This window comes from Bos indicus x Bos taurus, chromosome 3, assembly GCF_003369695.1.
Source record: "Bos indicus x Bos taurus breed Angus x Brahman F1 hybrid chromosome 3, Bos_hybrid_MaternalHap_v2.0, whole genome shotgun sequence".
In the NCBI taxonomy this organism is placed as follows: Eukaryota; Metazoa; Chordata; class Mammalia; order Artiodactyla; family Bovidae; genus Bos; species Bos indicus x Bos taurus.
In genome coordinates, this window is record NC_040078.1 from 74,961,763 (window position 1) to 74,983,708 (window position 21,946).

Sequence of the window (21,946 nt, forward strand, 5' to 3'; positions counted from 1 at the left end):
CTGCTAAGTCGCTTCAGTCGTGTCTGACTCTGTGACCCCATAGACGGCAGCCCACGAGGCTCCCCCGTCCCTGGGATTCTCCAGGCAAGAACACTGGAGTGGGTTGCCATTTCCTTCTTAAATGCATGAAAGTGAAAAGTGAAAGTGAAGTCGCTGAGTCTTGTCCAACTCTTAGCGACCCCATGGACTGCGGCCCACCAGGCTCCTCCGTCCATGGGATTTTCCAGGCAAGAGTGCTGGAGTGGGGTGCCATTGCCTTCTCCAAACCAGACTGCTTAGTCTCAAATTTGGGTTCCCGGTAACCAGAATGGCTTTTTCTCCCTAAAGAGAAAACACACATTTATCTGCACACCCATATATATAATTTTTTTGTTTTTACATTTAAATATAAAAATACTACTCTGCTTTGTGTTATAAATGGAGGACCACACAATGAGAACTTTTTCTTTTAAGGTAGGGCCATCCATCCATTTATGCGGAGCCTGTTATGGCGTTGAGCCCTAGGCAAGGGAAGCACCACACCAGGAGATCTAGGGCATTTTCCTACCTGACTTCCCACCCTTCCTTCCCCCCTAATTTTCACTTTTGATAGAAAGTTGGTTACAACCTTGTAAGTAATGGAACTCCCCACCAAGAAGGGAAATCCTAACCTAACCACAGAATATTTGAGTGACCTACCCTCTTTGTCTGCTGAATAGCCTGATTCCAAGGTCAGTTTCTAAACTTTTGGGATTTGACACTTCAGCACTAAAATTTGGCTCTTTTTTTTTTTTTTTTCGTTCATCCCAACTCTTTGCATCCACTTCATTCGCAGTTGTATCTTGTGCTCACGTGCTTGACTATTTTTCCTCCTCTAATGACACATACACACACTAACACAATGTATGGCACGAAGTAGATGCTTAACAAATGCTTATTGAATGAGTGTCTTGTGCATTTCAGTGACATCATATCCTGTGTGCGTGGGTGTCAGTCTGCACTCATCTCCGGGAAGCCTGGAGGTCGCAGGGTTTAAGTCACTGTTTATAAGGTGCATCGAATATTTCAAACACAGGCTCAGGTTTCAGACTTCCCACAAAAAGCGCAGCCATCGGGAATGCTGGATCTCCTCTTTTAGTTCAGAGACTCCAGCTCGGGGGCCGAAACCCGCTGCCTACTAGGCGCCAGCGTCCCGCAACTCTGGGAGTAGAACGTGCGAGGGCGGGGGCAGGCAGCTCACTTATCGCGGTGTTTCCTCTCTCCTCCCTCCCGGGGGAGTTCTCGCGAGAGAAGCTAGGGGAAGATGGCCGTGCCCTGTTTTTCAGATTGAGGCAGTGGCGGCGGCTGCGACGGTGGGGACGGGAATCCTAGTGTCGTGGGCCCTTGAGCTGTAGCCCCCCCAAGCGAACGCGCGTCCCTTCGTGCCTAGGCGAGAGCCGACTCTTTTTCCTCCGGGAGATGCGTTTGTCCCGGGCTCGGGGGCGCTCTGGGAGTTCATGCTGCGCTGGAGTATCCTGGCCACCGCTCTAATCGCCTTGTGCCGCCGCAGCGCCAGCTTCGTCGCCAGCGGTGAGCCTCCTGGATTCCCTCTCTGCCCGTGGCGGCGATGACCGGGGAGAAGATCCGCTCATTGCGGAGGGACCACAAGCCCAGCAAAGAAGAGGGGGACCTGCTGGAGCCTGGGGATGAGGAAGCGGCGGCTGCCCTCGGCGGCACCTTTACAGGAGGCAGGCTTGGCACAGGCGGCAGCGGCAAGAGCGGTAGAGCCTGCCATAAGATCTTCAGTAACCATCACCACCGGCTACAGCTGAAGACAGCCCCGGCCTCCTCCAATCCCCCCGGCCCCCCGGCCCTGCCGCTGCACAATTCCTCCGCGACTCCCATCTCCCAGTCCCCGGCGCTGTTAGCGGGCACCAGCCCCATTGCTGTCGTCGCAGGTGGAGGCGGTTGCCCTGCACACTACCCGGTCCACGAGTGCGTCTTCAAGGGGGATGTGAGGAGACTGTCCTCTCTCATCCGCACGCACAATATCGGGCAGAAAGATAATCACGGTGAGGAGTCCTCGCCCCGTCCACCTTTCCTTCCCAGAGCCTGCACCTACTCAGGCCTCTCAAATCCTAGGTTTCTATACATCCTAGGCTTCTATCGGACTCTTCTTTCCTCTCCTTTGCCCATCATCCGAGCCAAATGCCCATAAATCATGTAATAGCATGCCAGTGGTCTGGGGATTGGTTCTTGTGGGTGCAAAGGAATGTTTCTTCCTTGCCTTCTTCAAACTATTAGAAGCTGTTATATCTTTGAGTCGGGGCTTTAGTTGATTCTTGACAATAAGAAATTTTAGACTGCCTCTCATCAAGCCTGGTCGTCATCCTTGTTTGTTGAATTGTATCTTCTTTTTCTGTCCCCTCTCCACCCTTGGGATCTTGAATTTTGAACATATAAATTGTCCACCTCCCTTTATTGTCCAGGTACAGAACCCAACCTGGCTGCAACTGGTTATGATTTCTACACGCCATCAGGCTGTCTGTTTCTTTTTCCTTCTGCTTTTAGGAAGCTTAGTTTGATACAAAGTGTTTACACTTTTTTTGCAAGTGTTTTGATTTCTGAAAGCAACAGTACCAATTTGTTGGCATTTGATACCTAGAGCAAGTAGTGACTTCCAAGGGGCTAAGATTTTGCTGAAGCAAAGCTTAGAGTTTTATACTTATTTCACATAGATAATTGCTGATAGTAATTAAAACATTACTTGATGACCTGTGATGAGAAATAGTACTATGATTTTTCATAGTAACTTCCTCATATCCTACATGACAACATGTAGTGTCATTTGTTATTCAAGGACTGTATTTCTATTGTTTGCTTTAACTTATTAGCTGATTTTTTTCGGTTTCTTCTAAAAACATAATGTGATTGAGTTGACTGTGATAATGTGATTATCAGTTGACTGTCATAATATGATTGACTTTATTTTACTGTGATTTAAGCCACAGTAAAATAAAGCTAATTGCAAACACTGATATTTTCAGCATTTAATAAATAGGCCATTTTAAACTGGGTACTTGGCAAATATTGTTAATAGTTCGCTTTTAACTGAACATGAGAATTGTATACATTCAATTAGAACACACTCAATTCTATGCTCAAAATAGTATAACACATTAATGAAATACATGCCTGTTGAATAAGCTTTCTTAATTCCATTGGACTCTAGGCTTCTTATCTACAATTAGGGCAAAAACTGATGTTAAAAAAAAAGAGTAAGATTTCCACTGTTTGTATAATTCTCTGACAACTGCATTTGTATTCTGAATTTACAATATTGTAATATTACTGTCATTTATTAAAAATAAGCCCCCCCAAAATGTTCCTAAAAGTTGCACCCAGGTTTTCATTCTTAAGTTTATTTAATTACTTTACTATTGTTGCAACAGCATCATATTGTTTGTTGATAGTAATTATATTTTAACCCTTTGGGAAATGGTTTTTAGTGGGAGATCTAGTGTAGCTTTGAATGTTTAGAATGTTTTTCAGATTTGATCTTCATAGTAGCTGTATAAAAGGTTTATCTTATGGCCATTGCATTTAAAATATTGCCATTTAAGGGTTGCATTACATTGAAATATACCTGAAAAAAGTTGAAACTTTTTGAGGGATGATTCCCTTTGAAAGAAGCGAGAGGTGACTATGACAGACTAAGTATGATAGTATGATGTTAGAGCTGATTTTTTTTGATTGATCACAGAAGGTACTGAATTGCAGGACTATTGAGCTTGCATGTCTGTCATCTAGCAGATGAGAGCTGGTTTGTTAAAGTACAAATTCTGCTCAAAGTAATTAGAATCCTAAATACCTTTAAACTCTTTTCCATAGTCTACTGAAATTCTCTTTAAAAATCATTTTGATATACTAAATGCTTGCATTGTACTTAGCTGCCCTTACTTTGTTGATTTTTTTTTTTAATTGAAGTATAGTTGACTTACAGTATTTCAGGTGTACAGCAGAGCGATTCAGTTTTATATATATATACGCACACGTATTTTAGATTTTTTTCAGATTCTTTTCCTGTTTTAGATTATTACAAGATATTGAATATAGTTCCCTGTGCTATACAGTTCAGTTTAGTTCAGTTTAGTTCAGTCATGTCCAACTCTTTGCGACCCTGTGGACTGTAGCACGCCAGGCTTCTCTGTCCATCACCAACTTGTGGAGCTTGCTTGAACTCATGTCCATAGAGTTGGTGATGCCATCCAACCATCTTATCCTCTGTCGTCCCCTTCTCCTGCCTTCAGTCTTTCCCAGCATCAGGGGAAAGTGCTATACAGTAGGTCCTTGTTATCTCTTTCATATGTAGTAGTGTGCATCTGTTTATCCCACTTTTTACCACCCCCCCCTTCCCCTTCGGTAATCATACCTTTTTTTAATGTCTGTGAGTCTATTTCTGTTTTGTCAGTAAGTTCATTTGTATCACTTTTTATTTATTTGAATTCATTAATTTTTGGCTGCACTAGGTCTTCGTTATGGACTTCCCTGGTGGCTCAGTCGGTAAAGCAACTGCCTGCAATGCGGGAGACCCAGGTTGGATCCCTGGGTCGGGAAGATCCTCTGGAGAAGGAAATGGCAACCCACTCCAGTATTCTTGCCTGGAAAATCTCATGGATGGAGCCTGGTAGGCTACAGTCCATGGGGTCGCAAACAGTCGGACACGACTGAATGACTTCACTTCAGGTCTTCATTGCTGTGCCTAGGCTTCTCATTGTAGTGGCTTCTTTTGTTATGGAGTACAGGCTGTAGAGCACTGGCTCAATAGTTGTGGTACACAGGCTTAGTTGCCCTGAGGAATGTAGAATCTTCCTGGACCAGGGATGGAGTTCATGTTCCCTGCACTGACAGGTGGATTCTTAGTTGCTGGAGCACCAGGGAGGTGCATATCACTTTTTTAGACTCCCCATATAAGTGCTGTCTTAAGATACTTGTCTTTCTCTGACTTACTTCACTTAGACTGATCATCTTTAGGGTCATCTATGTTGCTGCAAATGGCGTTATTTCAGTCTTTTTTATGGCTTAGTAATATTCCATTGTCTATATATACCACATCTTCTTTATTCATTTATCTATCCATGGACATTTAAATTATTTCCATGTCATTGTTATTGTAAATCATGCTGCTGTGAACTTTGGGGTGCATTTATCTTCAAATTAGAGTTTTTGTCTTTTCTGGATATATGCCCAGGAGTGGGATTGTTGGATCCTCTGTTAACTCTAGTTTTTTTAAGGATCCTCTGTTAACTCTAGTTTTTTTAAGGACCCTCCATACGGTTCTCCTAAATGGCTGTACCAATTTACATTCCTACCAACAGTGACATTGTTGACATTTTTCATGACTATAACCAGTGTTTCATAAACTGGTGGAAACTGTAATTGTTGTTTTCTGCAATATATGGATACATTCTCATCTCCTACAGTGAAGACTCCTAGAAAGAGTAGCTTTTAACGTTGTTCTTGTTTAGTTGCTAAGTCATGTCCAACTCTTTGTGATCCCATGGACTGTAACCCACCAGGCTCCTCTGTCCATTTGATTTTCCAGGCAAGAATACTAGAGTGTGTTGCCATTTCCTTCTCCAGGGGATCTTTCCAACCCAGGGATCAAACCTGTGTTCCCTGCTCCACAGGTGGATTCTTTATCACTGAGCCTCCTGGGAAGCCCATTTCTGTTTAATATGCTACTTCTTCAATCTTTTTGCTTATAGCTGCATAATTTCCCTACTATGTTTACATTACTTTTACTCTTCAGAGTTTACTAACCTGGATATTTCGTTAACTTTTTTTGGAATATTTTCCCTTTCAAATTACAGAAGATAAAGGCATTTTAAGTTGCCCAACAAAAACAAGCTATGTATTATATTTGGATTGTTAAAACATGATAAATACATAGAATCATCTACTCATTCAGGTGCATAGCAGAGCCATACAATTAAACCACATCATAGGACATAGTTGTATGTTGACTTGACATTCCTTCCATAATATAATGATGATGATGATCATGATCATAGTTTCTTGAACATGTCAGCACTATGCTAAGTGTTTACATACATTATCACATTTAATTCTTACAATAACCCTGCAAAGCAGATAGTTTTATTCTTGTTTTAAAGGAGGAAACTGAGGCCTTGAGGCACAAGGAAACTTTGCCAAAGTTGCATACCTAGTATTAAGTTCCAAAATGGGGAACTGAACTAACAGTAAGGGCTTCAAAGCCCATGATCAACCTCTGTAAATTTTCTGTTAATCAGGACCCACTAATTTGCAAAGAAATCAGTTTTAATAATGTGTATGTGGCATTTTATGGCAAAGTTCTTTGATATATATTTTCTCATTTAGTACCTATAGAAAGATAATGCTATTAAACAGCTCTCAGAGATTTCCTGTACAGCTGAGATCTCTCACTATTGTTATTTTTCTTTTTCACGTAATTGCACAGATAAATGCACTGCCTTGTCCACATGATAGCCCTTTAGATACTTGACAAGCAACAGCTATCATGTCCTTCCTGTCTTCAAGTTAAACATTCCTAACTTCTGTATCCATTCTTCATAGGACATGATTTACAAAGTGCTAAGAATGGTCCCTGAAACATAGTGAATACTATAAAACTGTATTAAATAAGTAAATGAAGATCTTAGTCATCTTTTAGTGACACTCTAGTTGCTTAGTCTTTCCTTTGAGGAAGGAAAGAACCAACCTTGTGTTGAAGTTATAGTAGCCTCATAAATGAAGACAAAGAGATTATATTTATTGCTCTAAGTGATACACATTTAGTAACGTGTATTACTAAAGAGCACACATTAAATAATACAGTGAAATAATATGTGGATTTTTAAAAATGTTTATTCTCAAGTGGTTGTCTTGCTATTCTAATCTCTTCTTGTGCTTTTTTTTAAACCTCAAAACAGAACTTGACATTTATTAATATTTATCTTGTTAGTCTTGATCCTTTATTCTATCTACCATGAAAGCGTATTGAATTCTACAGATAGTAGATAGTGCGTGGTCATCTGTGTCTGACTTTTTATGACCCCATGGACTGTAGCCCTCCAGGTTCCTCTGTCCATGGAATTTTCCAGGCAAGAATACTTGAGTGGGTTGTCATTTCCTACTTCAGGGGATCTTTTCAACCCAGGGATTGAACCTGCATCTGTTGCCTCTCCTGTATTGACAGGCAGATTTACCACAGTGACACCCGTTATTGGATCCTAATTTGGTCACTGTATAGCTCAGTATTCATTAGCTCTTTCAGTTTTAGTGATCTTGGAATGAAACACTTTCTTTGGGGGTGTGTGTGTGTGTGTCTATGTGTGTATTTATAAGTTATTGTCAAATTGAATAGGGGCGGGGATAGAGCTTTTTTTTTTTTTTTTTGTGGAAAAATGTTAGTTTAGTTTGAATTGCTTTTTCTGAGCCATCATTTATACTGGGGAGTATTGTATTTGGATCCAAACGTATTGCTTGAAATATAGTTAAATACAGTAACAATCATAATATCTATATACTGTGTTCAGAAATGGCAATGATTTTGACTCATGGTATATTTAGTAACAGTTTTGTTTGAGTGGGGAAAAAGATACATTAAGCATACAAAAATTGATTCAACTCTATGTCATTAGTGTATCTTTAGCTTTATACTACTTTTTTTTTAAGTATAGGATTAAAGTTTAAATATTTTTTTTTACATTGAGTGTAAAGATTTTTTCTGACTTTTTTTTTTGCCATTGGTATTTAAAGAAAGCATCATGTTAACGTGCTGGGTTTGTTTGTTTTTTTACAGTTGGTGGTAATGATTTTTATTTCTTCTTTAGAACTGAGAATGATTGTGAAGTTTATAGAAGACTTTCTTGATTTTGACTGCATTTCCTATTTGCCAAACTTGTATTTTTTTTCCCCCTTAATTGAGTTAAATATCTTTGGAAGTTAAGCACCTTATCTTGGAAACTAGTCAAAAGCTTTTAGGTGCTAAAGTGATGAATATCCTTGATCTATGAATTGCTTAAAATCTAAAGAGTACAAGGTAATTGTCAGGATGCTTTGTGTTCTAGAAAGTGAGTGTAGTTTCTCAAAAATTGGTTGGGGGTTGAGCAGACAGAGAATATATTCCTGTTCATATTCATATGTCATCTGTTTTATCTGGAGAGAGATGGAAGGTCAGTTTTAGAGCAAGACAGAAGCGTGTCAAATGAGTGTAGGAAAAAGAGAAATATCTCTTTTCTAACTGTTTAAAGATTATGAATGCTGTTCGTTACCAGGATATGTGAGGTTTAACTCTGTGGTTGGTTGCGTTTCATCTGTTTTTGAGCCTGTTAGTCTTGTTGATATCCCAAAGATTATCTGCAAAACCGCTGCTGCTGCTGCTGTCACTTCAGTCGTGTCCGACTCTGTGCTACCCCATTGACGGCAGCCCAGCAGGCTCCCCCGTCCCTGGGATTCTCCAGGCAAGAACACTGGAGTGGATTGCCATTTCCTTCTCCAATGCATGAAAAGTGAAAGTGAAGTCGCTCAGTTGTGTCTTCGCGACCCCGTGGACTGCAGCCTACCAGGCTCCTCCGTCCATGGGATTTTCCAGGCAAGAGTACTGGAGTGGGTTGCCATTGCTTTCTCCGTCTGCAAAACTAGAAGGCATTTTTTATGTATGAGATCTGAGTTTGAGACCATGCTTCTCTACAAACTGGATTTTATGTAATTATACTATTTAACTGCTGAAATAAGTAGATATATCTATCTCTTGGGGCATTATTTTCTTATATGGGAGACTGTACTTGAACATAATGTTGAAGGCTCATATCATAGTAATAGCAATTAATATAAATACCTTGCTCTCACATTTGCTATGATGTACCTTTCAGCAGAGGACACTCTAGTTTTTGAGGTTTAGATAGAGCTTCATTCACTTGAGGTTTTATACTTGAATTTATACTGCCTGTCAGTTTGCTACAAGGTTAGGTTTATTTGTCTCTCCCCTGTAAGGCATCTTTAGTCTACTACTGGTATAACTCGGTTCATACCTGTTGTATACTGTCATCACTTTTGTTTGTTTTGGGGTGTTTCTAATTTGGATTTTGTTTTTCTGCATATATTTTTCAGTTGTTTCTGTCTTTCCTACTTCTTATCTTTTAGTTGAGATCCAAAAGAAGGAAAAATCTGAAGGAATAAATATACTTTAAAAAGAGTTTATTAGATAAACCTTCTGAAGGGAATAGTAGATAAAGTTAAGCACCTCAGTTCAGTTCAGTCGTTCAGTCGTGTCCGACTCTTTGCAACCCCATGAATCGCAGCATGACAGGCCTCCCTGAGTTCACTCAAACTCATGTCCATCGAGTTGGTGATGCCATCCAGCCATCTCATCGTCTGCCATCCCCTTTTCCTCCTGCCCCCAATCCCCCCCAGCATCAGAGTCTTTTCCAATGAGTCAACTCTTCGCATGAGGTGGCCAAAGTATTGGAGTTTCAGCTTCAGCATCATTCCTTCCAAAGAACACCCACAACTGATCGCCTTTAGAATGGACTGGTTGGATCTCCTGCAGTCCAAGGAACTCTCAAGAGTCTTCTCCAACTAAATACATGTTAAATTCAATTTCAGGTTAGTGGTATATTCCAGTTTACAATAACTTCATATACCTTCCAGGTATATGAACAATAACAACAAAATGCATTTGGATTCTTGGGTATAGATATCTGTCAGGTTTGTTAATTCATCCTCTCTTAATCAGCATAGTGCTGAATTCTATAAAGCCACCAGTGCTATGTTGCTCATCCTTTTGAACACTGATTGGCTTTCATAGAGGGTCATGTGGAGACTTGCATTGTCCTGGGTAAAATGCTTTTTTGGAGAGTAAAAACAGATTTTAACACTATTCTGATGGTTCTTCATGGGAAGATCCCCTGGAGGAGGGCATGGCAACCCACTCCAGTATTCTTTCCTGGAGAATCTCATGGACAGAGGAGCCCGGTGGGTCCTTAGGGTCACAAAGAGTCGGACACGACTGAAGCAACTTAGCTTGCTTGCTAATGATTCTTTATAGTCCACCCTCCCTGCCCCCGCCATTTTTTTGGTTCATTCATTCCTTCATTTAACTGATATATATACTGAGCTCCTGATAACGTGATAAACAGTGTTTTAGGTTCTGGGGTTACTTAGAGCAGTGAACAAAATGAACAAAGTCTCTGCTCTCAGGGAGCTTACATTCTAATGGGGCAAGATAAATAGTAAACAAACTAATAAACATATGGTAATACTCTTTGGTATCTCAGATGGTAAAGAATCTGCCTGCATTGCAGGAGACCCAGGATCAATTCCTGGGTCCGGAAGATCCCCTGGAGAAGGTAAGGGCTACCCACTCCAGTATTCTTGCCTGGAGAACTCCATGGACAAAGGAGCCTGGTGGGTTACAGTCCATGGGGTCGCAAAGAGTTGGACACAACTGAGCAACTGACACAGCAACAACATAATAAAGATTATAGAGTAAAATAAAGCAGGGTGAAGATAGAGAGTGCTGGCAGTATAGGGAGGGGAGGTTAGGGTCTGGGAAGACATCAGGGATGAGAAAAATAGGAGCAGTTACTTAAAGAAAATTAGGGAGCTGTTTTCTAGAAGAAAAGAATTTCAGGCAGAGAATTGCAAATATAAAGAAAGGTACCATGTTCAAGGAATAGGAAGAAGGCAAGTATGACTGGAACAAGGCAGAGAGTGGTAGGAGATGGGAAATTTTGATATGTGGGGGTGGGGGATGTAAGCATGCAGGACTTTTTGTAGACCATTCATTGCTTTTACTTCACTCAACATAGGAAGTGATTTGAGGATTTTGAGCAGCCAGGTAACATGATCTGATTTTAAAAGGCTCTTTCTGGCTGCTATATGAAGCAGAAAAGAAACTTGGATGGGCATGGATCAATTTAACATGCCATTGTAATAAATGGAGTAACTGGAAATAATGAGAAGGTAGAGCTGGTTAAGAGTTGATGATATTTTGAATATAATATACGTGTGTGAATTTCAGTAGTAAAGTACCATTCATTTCCCATCTCCTACCACTCTCTGCCTTGTTCCAGTCATACTTGCCTTCTTCCTATTCCTTGAACATGGTACCTTTCTTTATATTTGCAATTCTCTGCCTGAAATTCTTTTCTTCTAGAAAACAGCTCCCTAATTTTCTTTAAGTAACTGCTCTTATTTTTCTCATCCCTGATGTGTTCCTAGACCCTAACCTCCCCTCCCTATACTGCCATTCATGAGAGAAAGTACTAAGATTCTCCCTTTTTATTGCTTGCTTGGATGAGACTTGAAAGTATCTGTAGAAGCTGGAGCTTTGGTTGTTGTTTGTGTGTGTCTGTGTTAGTCACTCAGTCGTTTCTGACTCATTGAGACCCCATGCCAGGCTCCTCTGTCCATGGGATTCTCCAGGGAAGAATACTGGAGTGGGTTGCCATTCCCTTCTCCAGGGGATCGTCCCAACATATAATTTCCTGTTTTGTTCCTTGGTTAGGGGGCACATGAAGTCAGAATTATTTTTGAAATAATACAAAGTCATTGTTTGCCTTTTTTTCCCACTGCAGTGACATTTTCACTGATGGTACAAAAGCAGTGGTGGGTAAAATTGTTGGAATGTTAGCATGAATTAAGGCACTGAATTGCTAGTAGTCATTGTATTATTCACTGCCTGTACTTGAAGTGGGGCAGAGGTGGGGAAGCCAATTTCACAATGTCTTTGCTGAAGCTGTAGAAATTGTTAATTTTTAGTCTTAATCTTGAGTACATGCTTTTTATATTCTTTGAGACATTATGTGGATTATGCATGCTTTTCTGCTACATACTGAAGAGAAAATAAGGGAAAACATCTGTGCATTTTGAGTTGTAAGCCAAACTGGCTGCTTTTGTCATGCAACACTATTTGTATTTGAAAAAACAACTTACAAATTATGGTTATTCCAATTTGGATATTTGGGATGCATTTCCTGGAAATTGGAAAAGTAAACCTGGGACCTCAAGGAAAACAATTGGTAGTCTTTGCTGCCAATGGAAGAAGTTCAATTTGAGATGAAAGAATTTAAAACACTTGTCTTTGTTACTCTAAGCTTGACAGTTTCCTAGTATTTAAAGACTGTTTTGGCCATATTGGTAATATTACTAAATATGATTTAAAAAATTTTATGTAGTGAAATGTGTTGACATATGGAAGATCTGAAGGACTCAGTCAACTAGTATTTTTTAGACTGATCAGTCTGTTATGTTACAGAATCATGCATCAGTAAAGATTCATTCAAAGTGCAAGTGAAACCAATGAATTTTGGTGTGCCAGAAAACAAAATAATTATTGATATGGTTTTAGATTTCACATGGCAACAGTCCATTAAGAAATGACCACTTAATAAGTTCTGGTGTTGTATCGAAGAATACAACTAATTATTTGAAAAGGCTATTAAAATGCTCCTCTTTTTTCTTTTAATTGCATGTCATCTGAATCTGGATTTAGTTATAAAAACCCAGCTGTTTTCTATTAAGTAAGACATTTAATTTACTTTAATTTTTAATTAAAGAATTTAAAATTGTACCACTCATCATTTTTTTTTAATTTGTTTTGGAAAATTGCAATTATGCTTTTCATAAAAAAATTATATTATCATGTAATGAGTTTATTGCAATTTTAAAATTAGTAAGGAAAATTTTTAAACAATTTAATGTGGTCTTGAAACCAGAAAGTCTGAAATCTGTTGGTATGATAAAAAGAATACTGATTTTAGAGTCATGACTGTCATTCCTATATATGTAATTTTAGGAAATTATCCGTTATTAGATGTCTTTTTCTTATGACATGTGAAATAGGAATAATCTTTGTCTCATGGGGTTAGGGAGAAAATTAAATAAGATATCTAAAATATACAGCATAGTGCTGGGCCTATACTAATATATGCCCTATAAATGCCAGCCATTTGTTTAATAATTTGCATACTTTTAACACTGCAGTGTTCTTAATGTTACTGGAATGCTTTTTAATCATTTAGCAAAACAGAGTTCAGTTTTGTTTACCAAGTTAGAACCAAGGCATCCAATTTCAGATTTAAAAGTATATTTTGAAAAGCTAACAGTTATTTTTAAGATTTTTAGCATCCTTTGTTTAACAGAGTAGCTTAAGCAGCAGGTTGAGGACTTAGATAACTGAGGGGATAGTAGATGAAGGTTCAAACTAGGGTGCTTGAGCGCTTAGTTTCATGATACATTTGGTCATGTGGTGTTGGGTAGAGAATGACGTTGATGATGAGTATTTTGCATTTTAAGCTATTGAAATCATAGTGTAACATATGGCATTCTTAATTGTAGGTAGTATATATTTCTGCTCATGTTCCTGCCTGTGAAGTGAGAGGGACTGGATTGTTGAACTCAGAGTCATTTCTAGTTCATAAATCTTTTGAAATTGTGATTACTTTGGACTTGTAATAGGAAGTTTCATTTGTAACTTCAGTAGGTACTAAGGCTTTTACCTTTTCATCTATATGTTCTTGGAAGATTTAAGAAAACAGTAATTATTTAGGTGCATAAATGCCTTGATTTCTTCACCTTTGTGCTCTGCTAGACTCTGGTGGGTCCTTCTTAATTTGTGTAAGTTTTTGAATAGTTACTATGTTTACATGCTACAAAACTGCAAAAAGATATACAAGGATATGATGTAAAAGTAAAGTTTCTCTCCCACCTGTCTTTATTCACCCAGTTATCCTCTTTGCAGCAACTAGTGTTATCAGTTCCTTGTTTTCTTTCTGTTGCCATTTAGAACATTAGAACTTTTTTTTTTTCTCCTGAAAGAGAAGTGAAGAAAGAGAACTGTTGTTACCTTTTCTAATATTAGGACAAAAATAGATATTCAGAAATTTATTTGTTTTATTTAAATGTATTTCTCTTTTTTTAATTTTGAATTTATATCTCCAGTCTAGACTTCTCCTTGGAGTTCCAGATATTATAATTATCCACACTTGAGAATCTTAGAGATATTTCAAAATTTATTTGTCCAAAATGGAGTTATCATTTTCTGCCTCCCCCCGCCGCACTCCCCCCATCCCCCGCCATCACATCATTAGATATCCAGTTCTCAGGTGTCAATCATTGAGATCATTCTTTGTCTCAGTTAAGTTCAGTGGCTCAGTCATGTCTGACACTTTGTGACCCCATGGACTGCAGCATGCCAGTCTTCTCTGTCCATCACCAACTCTCAGAGCTTGCTCAAACTCATGTCCATTGAGTTGGTGATGCCATCCAACCATCTCATCCTCTGTTGTCCCCTTCTCCTCCTGCCCTCAATCTTTCCTAGCATCAGGGTCTTTTCAAATGAGTCAGTTCTTTGCATCAGGTGGCCGAATATTGGAGCTTCAGCTTCAACATCAGTCCTTCCAATGAATATTCAGGGCTGATTTCCTTATTTGTCTCACTTCCTCTTTTTACCCACACATATCTAATTAGCAAGTTATTTTGAATCAGTCTACTTTCTGTCTCTGGTCCACTTTGAGACCAACCAATTTTTATTATCTTTTCCCTGGAATACTGTACCAGATCTGCAACTAGTCTCCCTATGTCCCCCTCAATTCCATTCTCTGTGGGGTAATAAAAGTGATCTTAAAATGTAAGTTGTATCATGTCATGTCCCTGTTCAAGATCCTTTGATGACTTCGCCACTTCAAGATAAGTTCATATTTTTAAAATCATAGTTAAAGAACCCTTTCTTATTTACCTGATGTAATCTTGTACCAATCTTTCCTTTTTTTCTGTGTCTAGCCATACTTGTTTTCTTTCACTTCTTGAATATGCTAGGTTATTTCTGGCTTCTGTCTAGAATGCATTTCTTCTCATTCTTTGATTTCTTATTTCTTACTTAGCTTTTAGATCTCATTTTAAACTTTATCTCTTTAGAGAGATTTTCCTAATTTAAATATCAAAAAGTATGCTTCTCATTATTTTCAGTCTTAGCCTTTTGTTTTTCTCAATACTTAAACTCTATTTTGTTTAATTTTATATTTCTCTTCCTTTTATGAATATAAACTCCATGAAGACAAGAGTTTCTGGCTTATTAGCGGTTGAATCTCTAGTGTCTAGTACTATATGCCTAGTGCATAGTGATGCTCAGTAAATATTTATTGAATGAAAATGAATGGAGTTTGCTTCTGGGTAAAATGTTAAAGAAATAACAGAACCTATGAACTCAGATGACCATTGTATCTACTACTATGGGCAGGAATCCCTTAGAAGAAATGGAGTAGCCATCATGGTCAACAAAAGAGTCTGAAATGCAGTACTTGGATGCAATCTCAAAAACGACAGAATGATCTCTCTTTGTTTCCAAGGCAAACCATTCAGTGTCACAGTAATCCAAGTCTATGCCCCAACCAGTAATGCTGAGGAAGCTGAAGTTGAATGGTTCTATGAGGACCTACAAGACCTTTTAGAACTAACACCCAAAAAAGGTGTCCTTTTCATTATAGGGGACTAGAATGCAAAAGTAGGAAGTCAAGAAACACCTGGAGTAACAGGCAAATTTGGCCTTGGAATACAGAATAAAGCAGGGCAAAGGCTAATAGAGTTTTGCCAAGAGAACGCACTGGTCATAGCAAACACTCTCTTGCAACACAAGAGAAGACTCTACACATGGACATCACCAGATGGTCAACACAGAAATCAGATTGATTATATTCTTTGCAGCCAAAGATGGAGAAGCTCTTATACAGTCAGCAAAAACAAGATGGGAGCTGACTGTGGCTCAGATCATGAACTCCTTATTGCCAAATTCAGATTTAAATTGAAGAAAGTAGGTAAAACCACTAGACCATTCAGGTATGACCTAAATCAAATCCCGTATGATTATACAGTGGGAGTGAGAAATAGATTTAAGGGACTAGATCTGATAGACAGAGTGCCTGATGAACTATGGAATGAGGTTCGTGACATTGTACAGGAGACAGGGATGAAGACCATCCGCGTGGAAAAGAAATGCAAAAAATCAAGGTGGCTGTCTGAGGAGGCCTTACAAATAGCTGTGAAAAGAAGAGAAGCGAAAAGCAAAGGAGAAAAGGAAAGATATTCCCATCTGAATGCAGAGTTCCAAAGAAGAGCAAGGAAAGAGAGGAAAGCCTTCCTCAGCGATCAGTGCAAAGAAATAGAGGAAAACAACAGAATGGGAAAGACTAGAGATCTCACCAAGAAAATTAGAGATACCAAGGGAACATCATGCAAAGCTAGGCTCGATAAAGGACAGAAATGGTATGGACCTAACAGAAGCAGAAGATATTAAGAAGAGGTGGCAAGAATACACAGAAGAACTGTACAAAAAAGATCTTCACAACCAAGATAATTACGATGGTGTGATCACTGACCTAGAGCCAGACATCCTGGAATGTGAAGTCAAGTGGGCCTTAGAAAGCATCACTATGAACAGAGCTAGTGGAGGATGGAATTCCAGTTGAGCTATTTCAAATCCTGAAAGATGATGCTGTGAACGTGCTGCACTCAATATGCCAGCAAATTTGGAAAACTCAGCAGTGGCCACAGTACTGGAAAAGGTCAGTTTTCATTCCAATCCCAAAGAAAGGCAATGCCAAAGAATGCTCAAACTACCACACAATTGCACTCATCTCACATGCTAGTCAAGTAATGCTCAAAATTCTCCAAGCCAGGCTTCAGCAGTACGTGAACTGTGAACTTCCAGATGTTCAAGCTGGTTTTAGAAAAGACAGAGGAACCAGAGAGCATATTGCCAACATCCGCTGGATCATCAATAAAGAAGAGAGTTCTAGAAAAACATCTATTTGTGCTTTATTGACTATGCCAAAGCCTTTGACTCTGTGGCTCACAATAAACTGTGGGAAGTTCTGAAAGAGATGGGAATACCAGACCACCTGATCTGCCTCTTGCGAAACCTGTATGCAGGTCAGGAAGCAAGTTAGAACTAGACATGGAACAACAGACTGGTTCCAAATAGGAAAAGGAGTACATCAAGGCTGTATATTGTCACCGTGCTTATTTAAATTATATGCAGAGTACATCATGAGAAACGTGGGCTGGAAGAAGCACAAGCTGGAATCAAGATTGCCAGGAGAAATATCAATAACCTCAGATATGCAGATGACATTACCCTTATGGCAGAAAGTGAAGAGGAATTGAAAAGCCTCTTGATGAAAGTGAAAGGACAGTGAAAAAGTTGGCTTAAAGCTCAACATTGAGAAAACGAAGATGATGGCATCCGGTCCCATCACTTCATGGGAAATAGATGGGGAAACAGTGGAAACAGTATCAGACTTTATTTTTTTGGGCTCCATAATCACTGCAGATAGTGATTACAGCCATGAAATTAAAAGACGCTTACTCCTTGAAAGTTATGACCAACCTAGACAGCATATTGAAAAGCAGAGACATTACTTTGCCAACAAAGGTCCGTCTAGTCAAGGCTATGGTTTTTCCTGTGGTCATGTATGGATGTGAGAGTTGGACTGTGAAGAAAGCTGAGCACTGAAGAATTGATGCTTTTGAATTGTGATGTTAGAGAAGACTCTTGAGAGTCCCTTGGACTGCAAGGAGATCCAACCAGTCCATTCTAAAGGCGATCAGTTGTGGGTGTTCTTTGGAAGGAATGATGCTGAAGCTGAAACTCCAATACTTTGTCCACCTCATGCAAAAAGTTGACTCATTGGAAAGGCTCTGATGCTGGGAGGGATTGGGGGCAGGAGGAGAAGGGGACGACAGAGGATGAGATGGCTGGATGGCATCACCGAGTCAGTGAACATGAGTTTGGGTGAACTCCGGGAAATGGTGATGGACAGGGAGGCCTGGTGTGCTGCAGTTCATGGGGTCGCAAAGAGTCGGACACGACTGAACAACTGAACTGAAATGATGAACTCCTTTTCTAACTTTATATTAGGATACAATGGTGACTCTCAAATCAAGTAAACTAGGTTATGAGAGAAATTTTTAATAACAGTTGTAGTATGATTACATATAGAAATTATATTGATGGATGACCTGTGTTGTATCCTGGAAGCAATATAATGTGACATGAAACCCTTAGTATTTAGAGCATTGGTCTACAAACATTTCATTAAAGAGCAAGATTAATAAATATTATAGGCTTCGCAGGCTATACTATTTGTTACATGAGCATAGCCATAGACAATTCATAAACAATCAGCATGTGGCTGGGTTCCAGTAAAACTTTATTTACGTCATGTTCCTGAATTAGAGGATAAAGAAGTTTCTAATACAGGAAAATGATGGCAGGAGCAATTTTGTGCCAGAGCAAGGTTACCCCTTCTTCTTGCCTTCTTTTATTGCTATCATTAAGACTGATAATAGTCGAAAAAAATAAAGCTTTTATACAGTACCTTATTTTGAATAGAGAAATTCACACTGAAGAAGCAAGTGTGCAAGAAAGCTTGTTTTAGTTGAGAGCTAGACTAACCTGGGTGTGATGGTTGATAAGGTAAAATAAATCTGGTAAAAAGACGTTTTTAAGGAAGTTTTTTTTTAAAATTATTTCAGTGAATGTGTTAACCTCCACTTTCTTATCTCTTCTCCTATTCTGATATAATCCCTTTAGTGTATAGTTGAACCATTTAAAATATCCAGCTAAATGGTTTCTGGTAAATTCTAAGTTGTGCAGCTATCACTACAATCAATTTGAGAATATTTTTATCACCTTAAAAAGAAATCATGTATTTTTTACCTTTCAGTGCTTCCCAGTCCATTTCCTCCAGCCCTAGACAATCACTAATCTACTGTCTCTTTAGATTTTATTATTCTAGACATTTCATATGAAATAAAATGACACAATATGTGGTCTTTCACTTAGCACATTTTTTTTTTTTTAATTTGTGTTATAGCATGTATCAGTACTTGATTCCTTTTTTTTTTTTTTAAATTAAGATTACATTGTATGGGTATTTCTCATTTTATTTATACTCATCAATTAATGCAAATTTGAGTTGTTTCTACCTTTTGGTTATTTTGAGTAATGCTCTCATGAGCACTTGTATATGTTTTGTGTGGAGATGTTTTCATTTTCTTGGGTGTATACCTTTTGCTGGGTCATGTGTTAAGTCTGTGTTTACTATTTGGATGAACTGCCAAACTATTTTCCAAAGTGATTGCACTATTTCACTGGCCCAAGAACAGTGTTTGAAGATTTCAATTTCTCCTCCTTGCCAACATTTGTTGTTACCTGTCTTTGGTTATAGGCATCCAAGTGAGCATAAAGTTGTATCTGCTTGTGGTTTCAATTTGTATTTCCTTAGTGGCTAATGATATTGAGCATATTTTCATGTGCTTTTTGGCCATTTGTATATCTTCTTTGGAGAAATGGCTATTCATATATTACCATTTTAAATTGGGTTGTCTTTTTATTATTTAGTTGTAAGAGTTCTTTATATATTCTGGATACTGCTACTGCTAAGTCACTTCAGTTGTGTCCGACTCTGTGCGACCTCAGAGACGGCAGCCCACCAGGCACTGCCGTCACTGGGATTCTCCAGGCAAGAACGCTGGAGTGGGTTGCCATTTCCTTCTCCAGTGCGTGAAAGTGAAAAGTGAAAGTGAAGTCACTCAGTCATGTCCGACCCTTCGCGACACCATGGACTGCAGCCTACCAGGCTCCTCCGTCCATGGGATTTTCCAGGCAGGAGTACTGGAGTGAGGTGCCATTGCCTTCTCCATATTCTGGATACAAAACCCTATGATTTGCAGAATACTTTCTTCCTTTGTAGGTTGTCTTTTCCTCTTCTTGATTTTATCCTTTATAACATAAAACGTAATTTTGGTGAAATCCAATTTATTTTCTTTTTGCTGAGCTTTGGTGTATCTTAGAAACCATTACCTAATTAAAGATCACAAAAATTTACTCCTTTGTTTTTTTCCCTAAGGATTTTAGAGTTTTAATCCTTACATTTAGGTCTGTGATCTTTTTTTAAATTAATTTTTGATGGTGTGATTGATATATACTTCTGTCCTTATGCAAGTACATACTCTATTGATTCTTGTGGTTTTGTAGTAAGTTTTGAAATTGGAAAGTATGAGTTCTCCAACTTTGTTGGTTTTTTTCCCAAGATTCTTTTGAATATTTTGGGTCCCTTGAATTTTTGTATGAATTTTTAGATCATCTTGTCAGTTTTCAACAAAAAGCCAGTGAGTTTTAATGGAGAGTGCTTTGAGTTTATGGACCAATTTAGGGAGCATTGTTATCTTAACAATATTTAATCCATGAATTTGGGGTATTTAGGTATTATTTAATTTTTTTCAATAGTATTTTCTAGTTTTTGGATAGAAGCCTTGTACCATTCTCCTTATCTTTTGAGTTATATGCAAGCAACTCCTTAATCCCTCAGCTGTTTGATTTCTTTGTATTATTTAGAGTGTCATAGGAAAGTACTTAAATACCAGTTTGTTCTTTTAGATTCAGCATGTAGAGGAGTTTCTGCTACTTTTTCTCTTGGACGTTGAGAGAAAAGCAAGGGCAATATGCTTGCCCTTTCCCATACTAGAGCTCAATGAATCATTCCAAGATGGAAAAGCAGAAAAAAAAAAAAAAAAATCCATGTGAGAGTCTTTGAAAATGATTATTATAAAAGAAGCATCAATATAAGTATCCTAAGTCTCTATTAAGAACTGTAAGAAATAGAAGTTTAGAAAATAATTGCCTTGTTTTTTAGTAACACATAAAGCAGTTTGTTTCTTTAAAACTGGTAAATCATGATGGGAAGAAAACAGTCCAAATTATCAAGATACTATGGAAATTTAAAAAAATATAGTCACTTCATTTTAAAACATCTAAATTGAATACAGAAAAAAAGGCTTGACAGTAACACTCATGAAAGAAATTGAAGATTAAATAAACAGACAAAAAGTTATACTGTGTTCATGGTTTGGAAGAATTAATATTGTTAAAATGGCTTTACCATCCAAAGAAGCCTACAGAATTATTGCAATCCCTATCAAAACACCAAGGGTGTTTTCCATAGAACTAGAATGAATAATTCTGAAATTTGTATGGAAACACAAAAGACCCTGATTAGCAAAAGAAATCTTGAGAAAGAATAGAACTGGAGGGATCAAGCTTCCTGACTTCAGTCTACTATAAAACTACAGTAACCAAAACAGTATGGTATTGGCACAGAAAGAGATATTTAGATAAATGGAACAGAACAGAAGGCTCAGAAATAAACCCATGCATGTTGGTCAATTAGTCTATGACAGATGAGGCAAGAATACACAATGGAGAAAAGACATTCTCTTTAATTAGTGATGCTGGGAAAACTGGACAGCTTACATGTCAAAGAATGAGATTAGAACATTTTCTAACACCATATATTTATTAAACTAAGCTCAAAATGAATTAAAGACCTAAATGTAAGACCAGTACTTCCTAGAAGAAAACATAGACAAAACACTCTTTGATGTAAATAGTACCAATATTTTTTTGATCTGTTGCCTAAGCAAAGGAAATAAAAATAAACAAATGGGACCTAGTTAAACCAGAAAGCATTTGCATAGTGAAAGAAACTATTGACAAAATGAGAAGACTGCCTATGGAATGGGAGAAAATATTTGCACATGATCTGACCAACAAGGGGTTAATATCCAAAATACATAAACAGCTCATACAGCTCAACATCAAAAAAAAAAAACTATTTAAAAAGTGTGCAGAAGGCCTGCATAAACAGTTTTCCAAAGAAGACATACAAATTGCTAAGAGGCACGTTAATTATCAGAGAAATGCAAATTAAAATCAAAATCAGCTCGCACTTGTCAGAATGGCTGTCACCAAAAAGAACACAAATAGTAAATCAAATGTACTCTAATAAAAATTAATTTAAAAAAACATGAATAACATACTCACAAGGATATGGAGAAAACGGAACCTACACTGTTGTAAGGAATGCAAATTGGTGCGGCTGCT

General features: G+C 38.3%; 1 protein-coding gene across 1 annotated transcript in view; it reads left to right on the forward strand.

The window, feature by feature from the left end:
- The first annotated feature begins 1,250 nt into the window (after positions 1-1,250).
- Positions 1,251-21,946, forward strand: part of ANKRD13C (ankyrin repeat domain 13C) — a 91,780-nt gene continuing 71,084 nt past the window's right edge. Inside the window, exon 1 of the mRNA XM_027536897.1 lies at positions 1,251-2,030. Coding sequence (XP_027392698.1) covers positions 1,586-2,030 — 445 coding nt within the window. The 5' untranslated portion in view covers positions 1,251-1,585. The remainder of the gene's footprint in view (positions 2,031-21,946) is intronic.